The sequence below is a fragment of the Triticum aestivum genome, chromosome 7D (assembly GCF_018294505.1).
Source record: "Triticum aestivum cultivar Chinese Spring chromosome 7D, IWGSC CS RefSeq v2.1, whole genome shotgun sequence".
In the NCBI taxonomy this organism is placed as follows: Eukaryota; Viridiplantae; Streptophyta; class Magnoliopsida; order Poales; family Poaceae; genus Triticum; species Triticum aestivum.
The window spans coordinates 634,751,362-634,773,173 of record NC_057814.1 but is presented as its reverse complement, the minus strand read 5'-3'; the positions used below and the strand labels follow the sequence as shown (position 1 = coordinate 634,773,173).

The 21,812-nt window shown below is 47.7% G+C and overlaps 1 protein-coding gene across 1 annotated transcript; it reads right to left on the bottom strand.

The window, feature by feature from the left end:
* Window positions 1-19,431: 19,431 nt before the first annotated feature.
* Window positions 19,432-20,019, bottom strand: LOC123170436 (cytosolic sulfotransferase 8-like). Its single transcript, XM_044588302.1, has one exon. The coding sequence runs from the start codon at window positions 20,017-20,019 to the stop codon at window positions 19,432-19,434; it is 588 nt and encodes a 195-aa protein (XP_044444237.1).
* Between the last annotated feature and the right edge of the window lie 1,793 nt (window positions 20,020-21,812).

Below are 21,812 nucleotides of genomic sequence, written 5' to 3'. Positions count from 1 at the left end.
TTTGGCAAAGTTTGCTGGAGGTGCCCTCGGCCTCTGGGTAGATGTAACTATACTCGCCGTAGCAGCCTGTGTAGGTTTGGGAACCCGGATAGCTTCCAAATCTGCAATAAATCAAGCGATGAACAATTGTATTGCATGTGGTGTTTGGAATATAGCCTCGTGAATGGCTTTTCGTCGAGATGTCCATATCGCCCATAGGGTTACAGCCATTAAGACAAATTTCTCATGCGATAAGGAATCCAGCAGGCTGAAGAGCCAGCCCTTAAGAGCCCCCGAAGCTAACCGGCGCTCATGGGAGAACCTTAATGGGCCAGCCCATGAACACGTAGCGTTCTGAAATACTGTAGCGCGAAATCCCAGCAAAAAAGTATGCGTCATGGGGAATCAAACTCAGGCCACATCTATCGAGCAAGAGACTGGCTACCACTATACCACTCGGCTACTAGTGATTGAATGCAGCACGCAATCTTTAAGAACTATTGTAGCCGCGCTATTTGAATAAAAACAAGTTCACTAATTTGAGAAAAAAAGTTCACCAATTGACTAGTCAGACCAATTGACCGTTGACTATTCAAAAGATATGTGTATGTTTTCTGAAATATCAGGAATTAAAAAAAATCATTCACAAAAAAAAAGTTCACGGGTTAAGAAAGGTTGATGAATTTAAAAGAAAAAAACTCACAAAAATGGAATAAGTTCGCCGATCTTCAAAAAATGTTCATCAATTTTGGAAAAAGTTCATTCAGTTCGAAAAAAATTCATCGATTTTGGAAAAAAGTTCAATGATTTTGGAAAAAGTTCATTCAATTGGAAAAAAGTTCATCAATTTTGGAAAAAAGTTCATTGATTTTGGGAAAGTCCATTGATTTTAAGAATTTTTTTATCAAATTTGAAAACAAATCATCAAATTTGAAAAAACTTCATCAAATTTGAAAAGAAAAGTTTGTCAATTAAGAAAAAAAGGTTCACCAAATTTATAAAAAAATGTGCATTAGAATGAAACAAAAAAGGATGAGAAAAGGAAAAAATGAACCAAACTGAATAACAAAATAGAAGAGAAAAAACGAAGTATTTGTCCACCAACGGGGTGATGGCCTGGTGGTTAGAGCTGAGCGCCCGCGATGAAGAAGTCGCAAGTTCGAACCCCTGTCTCTTAGTTACCTTGTATAGTTGAGGTCATGGTCCACCATTATACATCATATATTCGTGCGTTTGCATCTGAGTAATACATCGTGCAATACCATGCATCCTTTAACATACAGTGCTGAGTGCATATTGTGTATTGGGCCTATCTCTTAGTTACCTTGTATAGTTGAGGTCGTGGTCCACCATTATACATCATATATACGTGCGTTTGCACCTGAGTAATACATCGTGCAATACCATGTATCCTTTTACATACAGTGCTGAGTGCATATTGTGTAGGGCCCATCTCTTAGTTACCTTGTATAGTTGAGGTCGTGGTCCACCATTGTACATCATATATACGTGCATTTGCACCTGAGTAATACATCGTGCAATTCCCACAACATACATGGTATCCGCAGCCGCCGCTCACGCAACCCTAGCCCTAGCCGCACCACCTCTCGCCGTCATGTCGTCCGTCACCTCGTTCGCCTCCACCAACTCCAACCTGTTCGACTCCAGCGTGCAGGACGGTGATGACGCCCATGCCGTGTGGACCAAGATGAACGGGCTCTTCACCGACAATCGTCTTTAACGTCGCTTTTTTTGCAGCAAGAGTTCTTTGGGTGCCACCAGGACAACTCCTCCATCGACGACTATTGTCGCCGCCTCAAGACTCTCGCTGATGAGATCCGCGATATTGGCGTGAAGATCGATGATGACCTCCTCCTCAGCAGGCTCACTGCCGGGCTCAACGAGGACTTCGGCACCGCCGCGTCGAACCTCACCCTCGGCCCCGAGCCATCCTTCGCCAAGTTCATTGCATACCTCCGGCTGGAGGAGCGGCGGACGAAGCAGGTGAAGGCGCGGGCCATCCACACCACTCTCGCCGCCGGCACCACCCGCGGCGGGCCCCCTCAGCTGCGCCATCCGGCGCCGTACCTGCCGCCGCTGCTGCCTCTCCTGCTGCCCCCGTACGGGCCTCCCGCACCACCAGCTAAACGGTGCCGCGGAGGCCAGTGCAGCGGCCATCAGCAGCCGCAGGCCGTGGGCGCGCCTCGTCAGCAGCAGCAGCTCCAGGTGCCCCCTCCGTGGGCCGCCGGGTACAACCCATGGACCGGTGCCGTTCATGCGTACACCATACCGGTCCCACGGGCCCCTGCCCCGACCCTTCCCGTGCTGCGTTCGCCGGCGCATCAGGCGTACTATGCGGCTCCGCAGCTCTATGGAGGGTACCAACCGCCGTAGCTCAGCGGCGGCTACGGCTTCTCGATGGCGTCTCCGCCACCTTCGTCGGCGCTGCCACCGGCGCCTTGGAATCCGGCGCTCCTCGCCGCGCTGCACACTGCCCCTACGCCGAACAACTACACTAGAGGCGGTGGTTGATACATGGACACCGGGGCCACGGCTCACATGTTTGCTCATCCTGGTAATCTTGCCTCCTTCACTCCCGTCACCACCGACCGCCATCCTTCCCATTACACATGTCGGGCACACTTCTTTTTCTTCTAATTCCATGCCTTTATCTTTGTCTAACATACTTGTGTCTCCTTATCTTATTAAGAATCTTATTTTCGTTCGTTGTTTCACTCGTGAAAATCCTGTCACTGTTGAATTTGACGAGCTTGGTTGTTGTGTTAAGAACGCTCGAACCAGGATGGTACTGCATCGATGTGACAGCCCCGACGAGCTCTATCCGGTGGATTCGCCTTCATCCGACACCACCGCATCGGTTGCTCTCTCCGCTGGCGTCGATCACTGGCGTGCTCGTCTGGGTCATCCCAACCCCGTCACCCTTCGTCATATTCTTAGGAGTTTCACTTTCAGTTGTAATAAGATAGAGGATCACACTTGTCATGCATGTCGTGTCGGCAAACATGTTCGTCTTCCGTTTAATAGCTCCACCATCATTGCTTCTTTTCCTTTTCAGTTGATTCATAGCGATGTGTGGACCTCTCCTGTTCCTAGTAATTCGGGCTACTTATATTATTTAGTTATCCTTGATGATTATTCTCATTATGTGTGTACCTTTCCTTTGCGAGGAAAGTCGGATGCACTCTCCACTTTGACGGCTTTTTAATCCTATGTCAGCACGAAGTTTGGGCGTCCCATTCTTACTCTTCAGACTGACAATGGAAAAGAGTTCGACAACCTTGCTTTTCACACTTTTTTGTCGCACCATGGCACAATTTTTCATCTCACATGCCCGTATACTTCACAGCAGAACGGTCGAGCCGAACGCGTCCTTTGCACTCTGAATGACTGCATTCGCACGCTCCTGTTTCATGCTAACGTGCCGCCTCACTTCTAGCCGGACGCACTTGCTACCGCTTCAGTTCTCCTTAACCTTCGACCCCGTCGCCCGCAGTGGAATTACGCACCTCATCACCTCCTATTTGGTACGCCACCGTCTTATGATGGTTTGCGTATTTTTGTGTGCCTTTGTTATCCTATCACTGCCGACACTGCTCCTCACAAACTTGCACCACGTTCTGTTGCGTGCATCTTCATCGGCTACCCTTCTAGCTCCAAGGGCTATCGGTGCGACGATCCCATTTCCCACCGTGTGTTCACCTCCCGGCACGTTTACTTTGATGAGCATGTGTTTCCGTTTCAGCAGGTACCCCCGACTGTTCCTCCCGCCACCGATGACGTGGGAGCCTCGACACCTCTCCCAGGGCGCTCGCGCACCGCTCTAGGCATGCCCCTGGCTTTGAGGCGCTTCACCCGCGGTGCCTCCTCCGACAGCGGCTCTGGTGCCCACGGCCCTGGCGCCTTCTGCGTCCCGTTCGCCGGCGGCCATGGCGCCCCTGGCCCCGGCGCTACCTCCGACCACGGCATCGGTGCCCGCGGCTCCGACGCCCTCTTCACCGGAGACTGCGACCGAGCCACCCGTGGTCGGTCCGGTCACTCCCGCCCGTACGGGCGTTTTTCGCCCGAGCTCGCGCTATGCCTCGGACGAGTACGTCCACCCGGCATCCACCTCTACGCCATCGCCATTACCGTCCTCCGTTCGAGCCGCTCTTTATGACCTGCTCTGGATGGCTGCGATGCAAGAGGAGTTTGATGCCTTGCTGCGCAACCGGACGTGGCAGCTTGTTCCCCGTCCCCGGACGCCAACGTGATTAACGAGAAGTGGGTCTTCAAACACAAGCTCCATCCTGGTGGTACCCTCGACCGCTATAAAGCGCGTTGGGTTGTTCGTGGTTTCCAGCAACGTGTTGGCATCGACTTCACCGACACCTTCACTCCAGTTGTTAAGCCTGGAACGATTCGCACGGTTCTCCACCTTGCGGTCTCCCGTGCCTGGCCGGTGCACCAGATGGACGTCTCCAACGCCTTCCTTGACGATCACCTCGAGGAGCAGGTCTTCTGCCAGTAGCCCACGGGGTTTGTTGATCCAGCACTTCCCGACCACATGTGCCTGCTTTCGCGGTCCTTGTACGGACTCAAGCAGGCTCCTCGCGCTTGGTACCAGCGTATTCCGGCGTTTCTACACCAGCTCGTGTTTCGCTCTACCCGCTCGGATGCATCGCTCTTCATCTATCACCAGGGCTCCGACACGACATACTTGCTGCTTTATGTCGACAACATCATCCTGACGGCATGTACGGCTGGTATTCTTAGTCAGCTCACTGCTCGTCTTCGCGCTGAGTTTGCCATCAAGGACTTGGGTCCTTTGCACTACTTCCTCGGTGTTGAGCTGGCGCGACGTCCAGATGGCTTCTTCCTTCATCAGCGGAAGTACGCTCATGAGCTCCTGGATCGTGCTGGCATGCTTAACTGCAAGCCTGCCACTACGCCTGTTGATACGAAGGCCAGGCTCTCTGCCACGGATGGTTCTCCTGCTTCGGATGCTGCCTTTTACCGGTCTATCGTTGGAGCTCTTCAGTACCTCACTCTGACTCGATCGGAAGATCCAGTATGCCGTCCAGCAGGTGTGTCTTCATATGCATGCTCCTCGGGACGTTCACTGGGCCGCTGTCAAGCGGATTCTCCGCTATGTTTGTGGCACTATGGACCTCGGCATCATGCTTCATGCCTCCACCGACACCGCCCTCACCGCGTACTCCGATGCCGACTGGGCGGGCTGCCCCGACACTCGTCGCTCCACCTCGGGCTACTGTGTCTTCCTTGGACCCTCGCTCATCTCGTGGTCGTCCAAGCGACAGCCTACGGTCTCCCGCTCCAGTGCTGAGGCTGAGTATCATGCTGTGGCCAACGTCGTCGCCGAGCGTTCGTGGCTTCGCCAGCTACTTCAGGAGCTCTCTTGTCCTGTCGACCGTGCCACGGTGGTCTACTGCGACAACGTCTCGGCGGTCTACCTCTCCGCCAACCCGGTTCATCACCGTCGGACCAAGCATATTGAGTTAGATATTCATTTTGTTCGGGAACATGTGGCCCTTGGCCATATTCGTATTCTACACGTTCCTACTTCCCAACATTTTGCAGGTATCATGACCAAGGGCTTGCCTATGGCGTCATTTGGGGAGTTCCGGTCTAGTCTTTGCGTCAGCAATGGTGCCGCTTCGATTGTGGGGCGGTGTTGAGTATATGTGTTGTGCATATTGTGTATTGGGCCCACCTCCTAGTTGCCTTGTATAGTTGAGGTCGTGGTACACCGTTCTACATCATATATATACGTGCATTTTCACTTGAGTAATGCATCGTGGAATTCCCACAACATACACTGAGGAGCAATTTTGCTGCAAACTCCATTAATCCACCTCTCTCCTTTTTCTCCCCCCCGACGCCCGTTGTGCTATGAATAGAGGGAGGGTGGCACTCTAATTGGCGGCAGCAGGACTCCGAGCTGAGGTGGCGGGAGCTGCGGCCATAGACAACAGGTGTGACGAGTCATGGTGTTGTGACCGGGCGATGGCTGCCGCTGCAACCCATGGCCATGGGTACTGGGATGACATGGTTCGGTGTGCCCTGCTCTCTTTGGTCACAAGAATGACGAATTGCGATGGTGGACACGACGGATGCTGCAAACCGAGGAGGTTCGACATTGGCAATTGGATGGACACCTCGTCATGTCGATGCAAGCACTGATGAAGGAGTTGCGACCATTGGCGGGGGCTTGCTGCAACCGTCCACAACAGAGCTGGGACCATCAGTGGCGGCTTGCTGCAAGAGGCCACCATGGGAGCTGCGACCGGTATTTAGTCGTGCGGGCATGCCCCGAGGATGTTGCGGCCGGTGAGCCATTTTGTTGGGACCGACGCGTGCTGCAACCGGCAAACGTGGAATATTTGAAGCATATGCTGTCGTGATTGGCATGGAGGGAAGCCGGGAACTGACTATATCCTCTCAAGAGCATATACTAGTACTTTGGTCCTTGTGAGAGGTATACGAGGCGTCTAGCACGCAGGAATGACAAATTTTCCTTGAACCGTAGCACGTCAAAATGGTACACGATTCGATTAAGTCCAGCTGGACGTGCGTAGGATTGAAAGGGCATCGGCCGCTGGATTTGATGGTCGTGCAAAGACCCGGCACTAAAGTTGATAGTGTGTGGAGCAGTTTTGTTCTTCCTTTCTACTACAACGCAGCTGTAGTGTGCATTCTAGATCAGCAGCGGAGGTGAAACTTCTCTGGGGACTATGGAACTTGAAGGTTACCAGTGAAGTTGAAGTGAAATTCTGTATCAAATAGGACTTTAAGTAATTTTTTTTGCGGGTAATAAATTGTATTACTCAAACCATAGTAGTGTTACACTCAGCAGTAGCTAGTTCCATAGCGCAAGAGGGGCAAGAACCTATCCAAGTCATTGTTCTACCCTCCGTGCGAGCGAAATTCGCTAAGGTATCGCTAACCTTATTTTGGGAACGACTAATATGACAAATAGGACTTTAAGTAAATTGTAGTCATTAATTTCTGAAAAAACATTAACATAAAGCTCTTCCATTCTAGTACTTCAAATTCTAGGTCATCGATTTGACTAACTAAATATGTGTTGTATGTCGTTTCTAAGCATGTATTTTTCACTACATATAATACATATTTAGCTAGCTAAATTGTGACCTAGAACTACATGCATGCTCTATACAGCCGAGCAGAGGTGGTAGTTGTAGTATTTTAAGAGGCACAATTTTTGGGTCTCTTCACTGCTGTATTGAACAGGTAAAACATACACTCATTTTGGTCAAAGCAACCAAGGAGAGAATTCCGGTGTTTTGTTTGCAGCTTTAATCATTTCGATATATGCTTCTCTTTATCTGCAGCGGTTATTGCTCTAGTGCACCGGTCCTGTGGGGACTTAGCACGACGACTTTCTGACTATCTATTACAACAAGTTTGGCCCGGCTCCGGTGGAAGGGTGATCGACGCGCCTTCAGCTTGCACCAGTGCTTGTAATCGTCGCTAGATGGCCTACGGACATGAATGTAATTTTTGCAATTTCATTATTTTTTATAATGCCATGACATGATGGATAGATCAGAAGTTTACTCGCAAGAAAGGAAAAGGAGTAAAGCCTTGAAAAAAAGGAGAAACAAAGATGTAGATAAGAAGAACACATAGGCCAGGAATGTGCGCTTTATGTGGGACTATACTAAAGCAAAAGCATGTGCGCTAAACAATGTTTGCCCCAAAGAACGAGGAAGCTGGTGGTGGCTTCGGCAGGAGGCAAAGGAACGTTATCCCGGGTCTCCTGCAGCTTTTATGGGAAGTGTTTATGCGCGGTGCGCTGGCGGAATGCTCGGGCCAGCCGCTTTCACCTCGCTGGTGCTAGCCACCAGGAAGGCAACACGTGTACCTTATCCTCTCCCCAACGCCCCATCCAGTCCTTCTTTCTCGCAATCGCCCAGGCAGGAAACTCCATGGATCCAGTCCGGCCATCGGCTCCTGTCTCCTGTGATGTTCGTGCGCCCCTCGGGGACAACGCTGCCGTGCCGTTTCCATGGCTGCGCTCATCGCCATGGCCGCGCCGTCGACTGATGGCCGCGGAGGAATCACGGGGAGGATACGAGGAGGCGCAGGCCATGGCGGCGCGCACAAGCGAGGATGGGCATCACGCAGGGATCTCAGCCACTGCGTCGTCGGGCACCTCTCGGAACGGCGCCACGGCGGTGATGGCCATGGGCGAGCGTGGGAGCTCAGCGGAGTAGTAGCACCAGCTATGAAATGGATGTAGCAAATTCCATCACCGGTTGTAGCAAACATCGACTATGGTTGCAGCAAAACTGTGTTATCCTCGTCGCGGAGGTCGCAGCTAGACAAGAAGTTTGAAGCTTTTTTCAATGCCGGTTGTAGCTTTCGTAACCGCCGGTTGCAGCTTTTCATTTGTCATCCATGGCTTCTGTCTCTATGGTTGAAACTTTTTTCATCGCAGGATGAAGCTTTTTCGTGGCCGGATGAAGCTTTTTGCTTCACCAGTTCTAACTTTTCTGTGTTGTCCATAGCTTGGGTCGTATATGGTTTGAAACTTTATTCATAGCCAGTTGAAGCTTTTTTAGCTTGCTGGAACTCACATCAATTTTTGCAGTTTTTGCTACCACCATTTTTGTGGTTTGCTGCAAACCAGCGTCATTTTTTGCTACCACGGGCTTCGTGATTTTCCTGAAGCTAGCGCTCGGTTTTTCATTTTTGCTACCACTAGCATTTCGATTTGCTGGAACAAGCTTCAAATTTTGCTACCACCAGGTTAGGTTTTTGCTACGATGGGGTCACCGTGATGACCACGCTCGCCAGATGCTACAACCACTCTCGCTTGATGCTGGAACCGTGTCGGGCGTTTGTTGCAACCACGGTGACCACGTGCCCGCCAGAGGCTGGACTTGGATGATGGTGACAATAGCGAGCCTCGATGGCGAGGCGTCGGGGCCGAACCCAGCAGGGGGGGCGCGTGCTGGGGAGTGGGGACGGGGCAACACGCAGTGACGTGCTGGAAGACGGCGACGTGTGGTGCTGCAAGCCGCGGGGGTCTCGCCGGAGATGCGCCGCGGGAGGCCTCGCCGGAGATGCGTGGGAGGCCTCGCTGGAGAAGCGTTGCGGGGGCCTCGCCGGAGCTATGCGGTGCTGCGTGCTGTGAGGGTATCGCTGGAGATGGGCGGCGCTCCTCTGCGTTCGACCGGCGGAAGGGGCGAGGTTATTTTCGAAGACGAAGAAGACACGAGCGAGTCCTAACTGGCGAATCGAACGGCCAATTATACACGGATCGGGCGGCTGCGGGCAGACCGGCCCAAATTTGGGCCGGTGCGCCGGCGCCTATGAGTCCCTTTTTTTAACCTTGCTTATTCAGCCTTCAAACATGGAACGTGAAAAAAGATCTGATGCAGGTTTATGCGTTACCAGAGGCGAATATCCAACGTCTGCTATTCGGTTGGCGTGATGTTTGGTTTCAGCCTGCCCAACCACCGCAAAATGTACGTGTGTGTGCCTCCAAACCGCACTAAGAATTCGGCAGGAAGGATGCCGACAACCATTGCTTCGCATAGTGTATCACTACAAGAAAAATAAACAAAGTTGGGTATGAAAAATACTGGGCGAAGCCCCATTTTACCTCGGCGAAATGTAAGCCGAGTATTGCACTGGGTTTACAGTACTAAACTTTACATTAATCGGTTTAGGCCTTGTAAGCCGAGTGTCACTTCATGGGTACTTAGTTTACGTGTAAGCCCAGTATAAACACGCGGCTCTCGGTGAAAATAATAATAAGATGACGGCCGGTTCAACCTAACAGAGGTGCCATGTGCCAAGTGCCAACCTAAGCCGTGTACCCACACTGCCCATGGTGTATGCGTAAACCGGGAGTGTTGGATAAGCTGTGTGTCCAGCAGTGTGCACGCCTTGAACGTAAGCCAAGAGACAACCGTAAGAGCAACTCCAGCGGGCGATTTCGTCCGCTTTTTGTCCGTTTGGGTCGGCCAGACGGACACGGATGCCCGCTTCCGCATTTGGGTCGGCGCGTGCGCCCAACGCTGGCCTGAGACCCATTTTGACGGCGCCAAAAAAAATGAACAAATGCATATTAAAAAAGAAAAACAGCATTAATTAAACATTAAAGCCGGCCACGAAGGCCGGCGAGAGTTGACGCGTCCACATTTACATTTAAAAAAAACCAGCCTAAACTACGAGGCGGCGCGCTGCCCTAGGCGGCGTCGTCGTCGTCCTCGGGGTCCGTGAGGTCGATGAGCGTCGGCGCCGGCCCGGCCCAGGCGAACGCCGTGTTCCAGAGCGCCGCCATGTCGGGCTGTGCCGGCGCAGGCAGTGCCGGGGCGGGGGGGGGAGGGGTGTGCGGCCGCCTGTGCAGCCGCGGCCTGGCGTGCCTCCTCCTCGGCCTCGCGCTCGAGCATCTCCTCGTACTCGCCGCGACGGCGCTCCTCTGCCAGCCGGCGCTGGCGCCACATCTCGAGGTACGCCTGCTCCTGCGCCGGCGTCGCCCCCAGCCAAACCGGTGGCGCGGACACCCACTCGCGCACCACTCCATTCCGGGAGAAGCACGCGATGGGCTCGGGCTCGGGCTCCGATTGCGGCTCCGGCTTGATGGGGGACGGCGGGGCCACCGGCGGCACCACGCTGTCGCCCGCCGCGGAGAGGGCAAGGGCCTGTGCCATTGCCGCCTCGTACCGGGCCTCCTCTTCCGCCTCCGCCGCCTCCGCTCTGCGCCGCTCGTCCTCCTCGCTCTCCTGGTAGACGGCCGCAAGGGCCGCCTGGTCCTCCTTGCGGATGACGAGCGGCGTAGGCGGCGACCTCCGGTCGACCTCGCGCACGCCCCGTCGCCTCGCCTCCTCGTGCTCGAACGCGAACCACCTCGCCCAGTTGGACGAGTCGGTTGCGTAGGCCTTGTCGAGGCGCTACTCCGGCGTCAGCAGCGCTCGCCGGCGCCGCACCTCCTCCGTGTGAGCACGAGCCGTCCGTGGCGCCGCCGGCACTGGGATCTTATCTGGATCCAGATGCCAGTCGTGCGGCAGCGTCACGTCCGGATACGGCAGAGGCTGGCGGTTCTGCCAGTGCCACTCCGCCTGGTGCACTGGCACGTTCACGCGCTGCCTCTGCCGGCGAGGCGCCGGCGGAGGTGGGAGGAACTCCGAGGGGAAAGGGGTGGCGGGGGACTTGCCCTTGGCCTTGCTGCCGCTGGCGCCGGAGAAGAGGCCCATCGCGCTGTGGTTGTGGTGGCTAGGGTTTGCCGGCGACGAGGGAGCAAAGGTGGGCAGATGTGGACGGCGAGTTTGGATGAGGACGGCCCCGCCGCACGGTCGGCTTAAAAAAGGACGAGCGCCGTCGCTGACGCGTGGGCCCGTCGTTATAAATTAAGCTGACCGCGTGGGCAGCGGGTAGTTGGACGGCCGCCATGTGGGGACGTGGCGGATAGCGAGAAGGCGCGCGAAGCGTCCGTTCGGCGTCCGCGCCGACTTATTTGGGGCGCAAATTTGAGCCGCAAATGCGTCGGCGCGGACGCGGACGTGATTTGGATTTGGGTCGGCGCGTTGGGCCGCCACCTTTGTCCGCGCCGACTCAAACGCGGACGAAATGGGTCGGTCCTTTGGAGTTGCTCTAAGCCGTGTACCCACGCAGCCCATGGTGTATGCATGAACTGGAACTGTTGGATAAGCCATGTGTCTAGCGCGTGAACAGCTTAAGTCTAAGCCGAGGCAGCCATAGCCGAAAACCCCATTCGTGCCTCTCCATACGTGTACGCCAAGTTCCTTATGTAAGCCGACTGCCCCCTCTTGGCGTGCTTTTACCCTAGTGAAGCTCCCACGGCTGCAACGTGTCCTACATAAGTCGAGTAAGATCGTGGATACACTCGGCCTATAGCTAAACCGGCATATGCCATTAGATTCTTTAGGTACGGCTTACAACATATAAGACGAGTGCTTTGGATGGCCCATTCGGCTTACAGGTTGTAAGACGAGTGTTTTTGACTCGACGATTCGGCTTACAAAATGTAAGCTGAGTATTGCACTCAGCTTATATGCCAAACTGTTTTTTTTTTTTTGCTTGTTGGAACATCCCTGCATTTCAAACAACAATATGTATTGATAGCTCCACCAAGTTCAATATGCATAGATATCCGACATATATAGATAGCCTCACCAACTTCATACATGTATACATATCCACAAATTAACAACCAAAACCAAGTTCGCAAATACATACATATCCAACAAAGTTGCATGTTCACACCAAACATAACCATATTGCTCATAACCATAAAGTTCACAACCATGATCTCCACCGCTAAAACATAGCATGTACGGCCACGGTCGACGGCATCCGTGATGCAGTCCTACAAGTTCATTAGCACAAGCATGGGTTTTCGAGTTTAAAATGCTAACAATTGATAAAGTTAAAAGTGAGGCTAAAAAGTATGAAATAGAAGCACCAATACTTGTGAGCTCTACCATCTCTAATGAAAAAATTCACTATACATAGATAAGGCACGAACATGAGTTTCCAAATTGAAAGTAGGGCTAGATCAAGGTTTATGACCTTTTTGTATGTTTAAGAAGCACAAGCAACAACAAGACACTAGCGTCGAGAAATACCTGTGTTGGTCATTATTGCGAGGGGGTCGAAGAGCCACACACCATACTAGGTATCGTTTGGCTTGATTACCCAAGTGTAGATGCAGCCGAAGGAGGCATGTTGTTGGATCCAGCAGATGAAGGCATATGTCAGCATCTGACGGTAAGCATATGTGATGGTAAGATGCATGATTGCAAAGTTGAAGGACTTATGAAGCTGAAATTATGAAGAGACGGAAGAGGAGGAAGATTCTGCCAAGTTGTGATGCTTGAACTCATGCTCTGCAGATTATTTTTTAGCAAGTGAGGTTACATCATATTGCATAGTTCAATAGAACTAAATATTTTGATTTGGTATTAAATGATGTAGCAAGTGATGAGGCGAAAGACTTACCCCCCATCCTCTTCTCGAGGATAGTCTGCTGCCTAATCACGAACTCCTGTTGTTGAAGCAACTATTGCTCTAATCCTTTCACTTTTTCCTCGACCGCATGCCAACACCTGGCCTCCTCCTCCTATAGTCTTGCCTCTTCCTCCAACTTTTTGGTTTCTTCCTCCAGGCAGGCCTACAATATGCCATCACAAGAAGTGCATCATCGTTACAATGCAAACAAGTAATCAGATTGAAGACCAACGAACATGGGCATACTGGAATTGCTGGATCATGTGCATCACAGGTTGTGGGCGACACTCTATACCAGGTTGTGAGCTCGTCCTGCTAGCATGGATCGTGGTTGGTTTTGGAATGTCCTTCTTAGGGATGGAATCATCGCCAATCAATAGTCGGCCATCCTCCAGACCTTCTCCCGCTAGCATGGCAAGCACAGGGTCAATGTCCCATGGACGTGAGTTAGACTTGGGCCCGTTCACCTCGTTGAACTTGTCGGTATATCCAACCAATCTTCAACTCAGAGCCTAGGTTGATCCACTGCTCCCCCTGTTTATTACGATTAAAGTTCTTTGGTTGGTGGGTGAGAAATAATGCCGTGAAGGTACTGAGCGGCCCTTTGCCTCACCTCTCTCTCTCTATTCTGCAATACAAAGCAATAAGATCCATAAAGGCACAAGTTATTGAGCAGTTCATAAGCACAAGTTCATTAGTTTAGAAGCTGAAATGATATTGTTACCTTCTTGGCCACGTATGCGGGGGTGAGGTTGCATTGATGGTGTGTCCCACCAGACATCAAGGCACACCACGCCGAAGCTGACATGTGTGTTTCCCAACCGGATCCACCGTCATATGACACGATGTGTCCCCCAAACATCAAGGCACTGCATATTGATACGTCTCCAACGTATCTATAATTTATAAAGTATTCATGCTATTATATTATCCATCTTGGATGTTTTATGGGCTTTACTATGCACTTTTATATTATTTTTGGGACTAACCTATTGACCCAGAGCCCAGTGTCAGTTCCTGTTTTTTCCCTTGTTTCAGTGTTTCGAAGAAAAAGAATATCAAACGGAGTCGAAACGGAATGAAACCTTCTGGAAAAGTTATTTTTGGAAGGAAAGCAACCCAGGAGACTTGGAGTCCACGTTAAGAAAGCAACGAGGAAGGCACGTGGTAGGGGGGCCGCGCCCACCCCCCTGGGCGCGCCCTCCACCCTCGCGGGCCCCTCGTGGCTCCCCTGGCGTATTTCTTCTGCCTATATATATCCATATACCCTAAAACCTTCGGGGAACAGAATAGATCGGGAGTTCCGCCGCCGCAAGCCTCTGTAGCCACCAAATACCAATCGGGACCCTGTTCCGGCACCCTGCCGGAGGGGGGGGGGAACCCTCACCGGTGGCTATCTTCATCATCCCGGCGCTCTCCATGATGAGGAGGGAGTAGTTCACCCTCGGGGCTGAGGGTATGTACCAGTAGCAATGTGTTTGATCTCTCTCTCTCTCTCTCTCTCTCTCTCTCGTGTTCTTGATTTGGCACGATCTTGATGTATCGCGAGCTTTGCAATTATAGTTGGAACTTATGATGTTTCTCCCCCTCCACTCTCTTGTAATGGATTGAGTTTTCCCTTTGAAGTTATCTTATCGGATTGAGTCTTTAATGATTTGAGAACACTTGATGTATGTCTTGCGTGGGATAACCGTGGTGACAATGGGTTATTCTAATGATTCACTTGATGTATGTTTTGGTGATCAACTTGCGGGTTCCGCCCATGAACCTATGCATAGGGGTTGGCACACGTTTTCGTCTTGACTCTCCGGTAGAAACTTTGGGGCACTCTTTGAGGTTCTATGGGTTGGTTGAATAGATGAATCTGAGATTGTGTGATGCATATCGTATAATCATACCCACGGATACTTGAGGTGACATTGGAGTATCTAGGTGACATTAGGGTTTTGGTTGATTTGTGTCTTAAGGTGTTATTTTACTACGAACTCTAGGGTTGTTTGTGACACTTATAGGAATAGCCCAATGGATTGATCGGAAAGAATAACTTTGAGGTGGTTTCGTATCCTACCATAATCTCTTCGTTTGTTCTCCGCTATTAGTGACTTTTGAGTGACTCTTTGTTGCATGTTGAGGGATAGTTATATGATCCAATTATGTTATTATTGTTGAGAGAACTTGCACTAGTGAAAGTATGAACCCTAGGCCTTGTTTCCTAGCATTGCAATACCGTTTACGCTCACTTTTATCATTAGTTACCTTGCTGTTTTTATATTTTCAGATTACAGAAACCTATATCTACTATCCATATTGCACTTGTATCACCATCTCTTCGCCGAACTAGTGCACCTATACAATTTACCATTGTATTGGGTGTGTTGGGGACACAAGAGACTCTTTGTTATTTGGTTGCAGGGTTGCTTGAGAGAGACCATCTTCATCCTACACCTCCCACGGATTGATAAACCTTAGGTCATCCACTTGAGGGAAATTTGCTACTGTCCTACAAACCTCTGCACTTGGAGGCCCAACAACGTCTACAAGAAGAAGGTTGCATAGTAGACATCACATATCCTTTCAATAGTGACCACATCTCCTTCCAAGAAACAAAGCGCCTCCTCGTCTTTCTCTTCTAACCTAGATCCTCCCCCTCCCCCATCCGGTGGCTCTAGCTCCGCCGCTACAAATCATTCGGTCCCCTTGCGGCGCACGACATGAACGAAGGCATTTTCATGGACTCCATCCGCTTTGAAGTAAAAAGTACTCCAATACCTCACATTAAATGACGAGAGCACACCCTCCCCCACATCAAATTTGCACATGCATCTAGATCTACGCATCTAGTTCCTTGTTGAGTCAGAGATGCAATCTAAGATTGTGTTACTTGTACTAGTACTAACTTTTAAGGTCCTTATCCGGGTTAAGACTGCGGGTCATTCTATCTAGGGTTCTAGTATGGTTAGGATTTTCTGTTATGGGTATGATGTTCTAATTAAATGGAAGGCGATAAGGTCTAATCTACCGGCAAATTACTACTTTTACTTTATCGATGAGCTTCTTGTTTGTCCAAACTTTTTTTATATGAAAATTATTTGTCCTAACATTGATTGTATCTTGTTCTGCTTCAGTGATTATGTCCTTCATATTGCTTTTCCTCTCGTGTAAATTGTGTTGAAAATATACAAATTATTAGTTTAATTAGTTTATGCAATAGAAACTACGTACATGTTTAATTGTCATCATCGTTTTACAACAGCTGCTAAAAGCTCACAAACGGGATTTGATAGTATTCAAGCAATCAGTGGCGGATCTAGGATTTTGATGCAGGGTGGTCCAGCCTAATACTTTTTTACAACAAATATAACATGCCAATGCACTAATTAATTTACCAATATCAAAATGTAAATTGATCAACTTTTTTTCTCAAATAAGTCCTAATTTTGCATAAAAGAAGACTATCTACATGTGTTCATTCTTCCATATTTCATACATGTATGTAATACTGTGATCGCGGTTCACATTTTGTTCATCAATGTGACAATGACATTTACCGATTGAAGAAAATGAGAACAATTTATTAATTGTTTGACCCAAACTGAAACAATTCGGTAGTAATTTGTAACATTCCTGGAAATTACAGCTCAAGATGTCACATAGATTAAAAAATCTGACCCAAACTTAAATTGTTCAGTAGTAAGTAGTAACATTCCCGGACAGAATTCAGCAGTATACTACATTACAATTTACAATGGAGCACAACAAGCCTAAACTCATAATGAGCAGTTCTGGCAGGTGGCAACACGACGAGCAATGAGTAAGAGAGCAGACAAACATTAGGAAACGAGAAGATATCTCATCAAAGGTACCTCACATAGTGTTGTGCGGCTGGCTGCAGGTTTGCTGCCGCTGCAGAATACCGGCTGCTGAGCGGCGACTGCTGAGTGCAGACTGGGCGGCTGTGGGCTTCCGGCTGGGCGCGGTTGCGTCAGGCAGGTGCGGAGCCGGCAGAGTTGCAGGCGAGGCACAAAACCAAGCGGCAAGTCAGGGCGGCGAGATGGGCGGGAGCGTAGAGCAGTCGCGGGGGGAATTGGGGACGGGAAGCTGTGCGATGAGTTGAGGATGTGTTGGCTGGGTTTTTCTATTCTTTTCTTCCAGCCCATCAACTAATATTTTGTGGGCTATGGTACATATATGGGTCGAACCAAATCCTTTAGATCCGCTACTGCAAGCAATCCCCAACAAGGATAACAGGTCCCAAACCGAAGAAGTGATGCACTGTGACGAATAATATGAACCAACTTTTGAGGAGCTGGCGGCAAATTTTGTTAGAGATCTAGAGGAAAACAATTTTCTATTTCTGTATTTTTGTATCAAGCAAACAAAAGATCAAGCGGAAGAGGGGCGAAATAAAAAGGAAAATATTTTTGTATTTTTCCTAAAATGTTTTAGAAGTGGGGGAGAGGAAAACGAGAGGCAAATGGCAAATAATGTAATGCAAGAGATGAGAGTTTATGATGGGTACTTGGTAGGCTTGATGTAGAACCTCCCCGGCAACGGCGCCAGAAATTCTTCCTGCTACTTCTTGAGCTTGCGTTGATTTTTCTCTTGAAGAGGAAAGGGCGATGTAGCAAAGTAGAGATAAGTACTTTCCTCAGTTAAGAACCAAGGTATCAATCAAGTAGGAGGCACAAGCAAGTTTTCAATCTATGCACCTGCACAAACAAACAAACAAACACTTGCACTCAACACAAAAAAGGGGTTGTCAAACCCTTCACGGTCTCGAACAAGAGTGAGATCTAATAGAGATAGGTATAAAAGATAAATAAAAGAGCAAACTAAAGTAAATCTTAATAAATTGCAGCAAGGTATTTTTTGGTTTCTTGGTTTATAGATCTGAAAATATATGTAGGAAAGTAGACCCGGGGGGCATAGGTTTCACTAGAGGCTTCTCTCTTGAAAGAAAACATACGATGGGTAAACAAATTACTGTCGAACAATTGATAGAAAAGCGCAAAGTTATGATGATATCCAAGGCAATGATCATGAATATAGGCATCACGTCCGTGTCAAGTAGACCGACTCCTGCCTGCATCTACTACTATTACTCCACACATCGACCGCTATCCAGCATGCATCTAGAGTATTGCAAGAAGAACCAATCTAGTTGGCCAAACCGAACCGGTAATTCGAAGAGAAATACAAAGATATTTGATCATGCATAAAAGAGTTCAGAAAAGATACAAATAATATTCATAGATAATCTGATCATAAATCCACAATTCATCGGATCTCGACAAACACACCACAAAAGAATATTACATCGGATAGAACTCCAAGAACATCGAGAAGAACATGGTATTGAAGATCATTGAGAGAGAAGAAGTCATCTAGATACTAGCTATGGACCCTTAGGTCCATGGTAAACTACTCACGCTTCATCAGAAGGGCAGCAAGGTTGATGTTGATGCCCTCCGTGATCGAATCCCCCTCCGGCAGAGTGCCGGAAAAGGCCCCAAGATGGGATCTCACGAGAACAGATGCTTGCGGCGGTGGAAAAGTATTTTGGTGGATGCCTCTGATAGTTTGGAAATATTTGGGAATTTATAGTGCAAGAATTAGGGTTGGAGGACACCCGAGGGGCCCATAAGCCCTCAGGGCGCCCCCCTGGGGTGCGCCTGGCAGGCTTGTGGCCTCCTTGGCCATCGTCTGGCCCCCTCTCCAAGCTCCGTGGATGTCTTCTGGTCCAATAAAAATCATCATAAAGTTTTATTCCGTTTGGACTTCATTTGATATACCTTTTCTGTAAAACTCAAAAAAAAGAAAAAAAAGAAACTGGCACTGGGCTCTAGGTTAATAAGTTATTCCCAAAAATAATATAAAATAGCATATTAATGCATATAAAACATCCAAAACGTATAATATAATAGCATCGAACAATCAAAAATTATAGATAGGTTGGAGACGTATCACCGTAGTAGCAGCCACGTCACCATGATGTATGTCCACGTCCACTCCAAGTTTCTGCAACAACATCGGCAGCGAAAGACGACTATGTTAGTGTGTGATGCGGCCGGAGATGTTATTGCAATTTTTCCACAAGGGTCTTGTTATAAAAAATTAGAAAGAGGAGGTTTTGTAACAGTTGACTTTTTTTGGCGAAGATTGTAACAGGTGACTTGTTGCAGGAAATTAGAGAAGAGGAGATTTCGTAGCAAAGTTCTTGTTACAGAAAATTAGAGAAGAGGATGTTTTCAACAAAAGTATTGTTGCAGAAAATTAGAGAAAAGAAATTGATGGCTCGTATCACAGAATGGGATAGCTCGCCAGACGACGGATCTTTTTAAAAGAATCAGTTGCCGACCGGTAGCGCGCCCTTATAGTATATAAATTTGCTTATTTGGTAATCACCAACACAATAAAAACTTTCGCCCGTCAACCGATCTCCGGAGGAGCACCTTCTTCCACGTGGCCAGAGTTAGTAAACGAGAAGCCCGTGCTGCCTCGCAGCACGTCCTCGACGATGGCATCCAGCCTCGCTGCCATGGCGGGCGTCATGTCGTTGCTCCAGTCGCGGACCATGCCCTTCCTGAAGAAGGCGACGTTGGAGTCAGTGTTCATCCCCGGTGCGCCGTTCTTGTTCACCTCCAGGTTCCGTAGCTTCTCCAGGCTGCACAGCTCCAAGATGGCACCCACCACGCGGGCATCCTCCTCCTCCGTCGTGAACGGGCACTCCAGGAACCGCACCAGCCTCCGGACGTTGCCCGATGGGTCGCGCAGCATCTCCTCGTAACTGAGGAAGAGCACCTTGTCCGGGCTCTCCCTGCTCGCCTCCCAGTACTCGGCCGCCTGCCGCCACATGGGCCCGCATCTGTTGCGGCCCTCGCAGAACACCTCGAAGAGCTCGGCGAAGTCGAGATCGGGGTGCGGCTGGTGGTCAGCGTGGGCGACTACCTTCTTGAGGAACCAGTACCATGACACTAGCACGTCCTCGGACTCCCAGCAGATGCCTTGTTTTTTCATGTTTTATGTGTTTTTTACTTTTACGTTTTTCTTTTTCATTATTTGTAAGTTGGGATAGTATTTTGATCTATGGGTATATTTGGGATGTTGGGTGAGTGTAAATCACACAAATACTATAATGTACATGCGGAAATTGGATTATTATATAGTTATTCTTCGCATACTATTAAAAAGTGCAAAGTTGTTAAAGAGTTTTTATTCCTTTCTTCTTAAAGGGTATGCCACTAATTCATTGTTCATAATAAAACTTTGTTATTTTGATTTTTTTATTATTATTTCATTTAATTTATTCTTTAAAGGTAATTCAAATGCCAAAATTTATTCCTTCTTATGGAACTTCTTTTTTGCGAAAGTTCTAATATTATATGCTTATTCTTTCCAATTTAGAAAAACAAACAATTGTTTTTAATATTGTGTGAAACTTTTGTTATTATTTGTTTTAGATCTGTTTTCATGTCCTTTCTTCTTAAAGATTAACACCAATGCCAGGAATTCATTCTTCCTTAAAAAAAATCTTTATTTTGATTTGTTTTAGTTATAGTTGGTTTTAGTTTTTTTAAGGGTAATACCAAAGGTACTAATTCATTTTTTCTTATAAAACCTCATTATTTTCATTTTTTAGCTTTTATTTATTTTTTTCATACTTCTTTAATGGTATTACCAATGCCACTAATACATTCCTTTTTAGGAGACTTCCTTTTCTATGAGAATTTCCCTACTCCCTCCATTCCTAAATAAAACTCTTTTTAGAGATTTCAATAAGAGACTACATAAGAAGCAAAATGAGTGAATCTACACTCTAAGATATGTCTATATACATCCGTATGTAGTCCCTTATTGGAATCTATAAAAAGACATATTTAGGTACAAAGGGAGTATTATATGCTTATTCTTGCATTTTAAAAATGTAATTTATTTCTAAATTTTGTGCAATTTTTGTCATTGTTTGTTATATTACTTTAGTTTTGTTTCTTCTTAAAGGGTAATACCAATTGCACTAGTAAATTATTTCTTAGAAAAAATATTATTTTGATTTGTTTTCGTTGTTGTTTCTTCATAAAGGGAATAAGAAAGACACTAACTCATGAATTGTTAGAAAATTTCATTAATTCAATTATTTTGTTTTTTATTTCATTTCTTTCTTCTTTGATGAAAATAACAATGCAACTAACTCACTCCTTCTTATGAACCTTCCTCTTTTTGCGAAAAATCCACTATTAAATGCCACTAATTTTTTCCTTTTTAGGAAAATATGTGTTGACAAAGATTGACTATTATCTGTTTATTCTTTCATATTATAAGAAACACATTTTTTGTGTAAATTATGTGCAAATGTGTTTCATTGTTGTTTTAATTGATTTCATTTATTTTCCTAAAGGGTAATACCAATGTCACTAATTCATTAGTTCTTAAAGAACTTTATTTGTAGATTTTTTTTATATTTTATTTATTTATTCTCTAAGGGTAATACCAATTCCATGAATTTATTCTTTATTCAAAAAGTTAATTATTTAGAATTTTTTGTTCTTATTTATTTTTGTTTGTAATACTAATGACACTAATTGATTCCCTGTTAGAAAACTTTTTTGTTGCAAAAAGTTCAATATTAGTATATCATATATCCAGATTCTCACATATTAGAAGAAAATAATGTAATTTATGTGTAAATTATTTGCAAATATTTTCATTTTTCTTTCTTACTTTTGGAGAATACAAATGTCAAGAATTCATTCTTGATTAGAGAACTTTTTTTTATTTTTGTTTTTTAGTATTGGGGGTAATGAGAAAGTGAG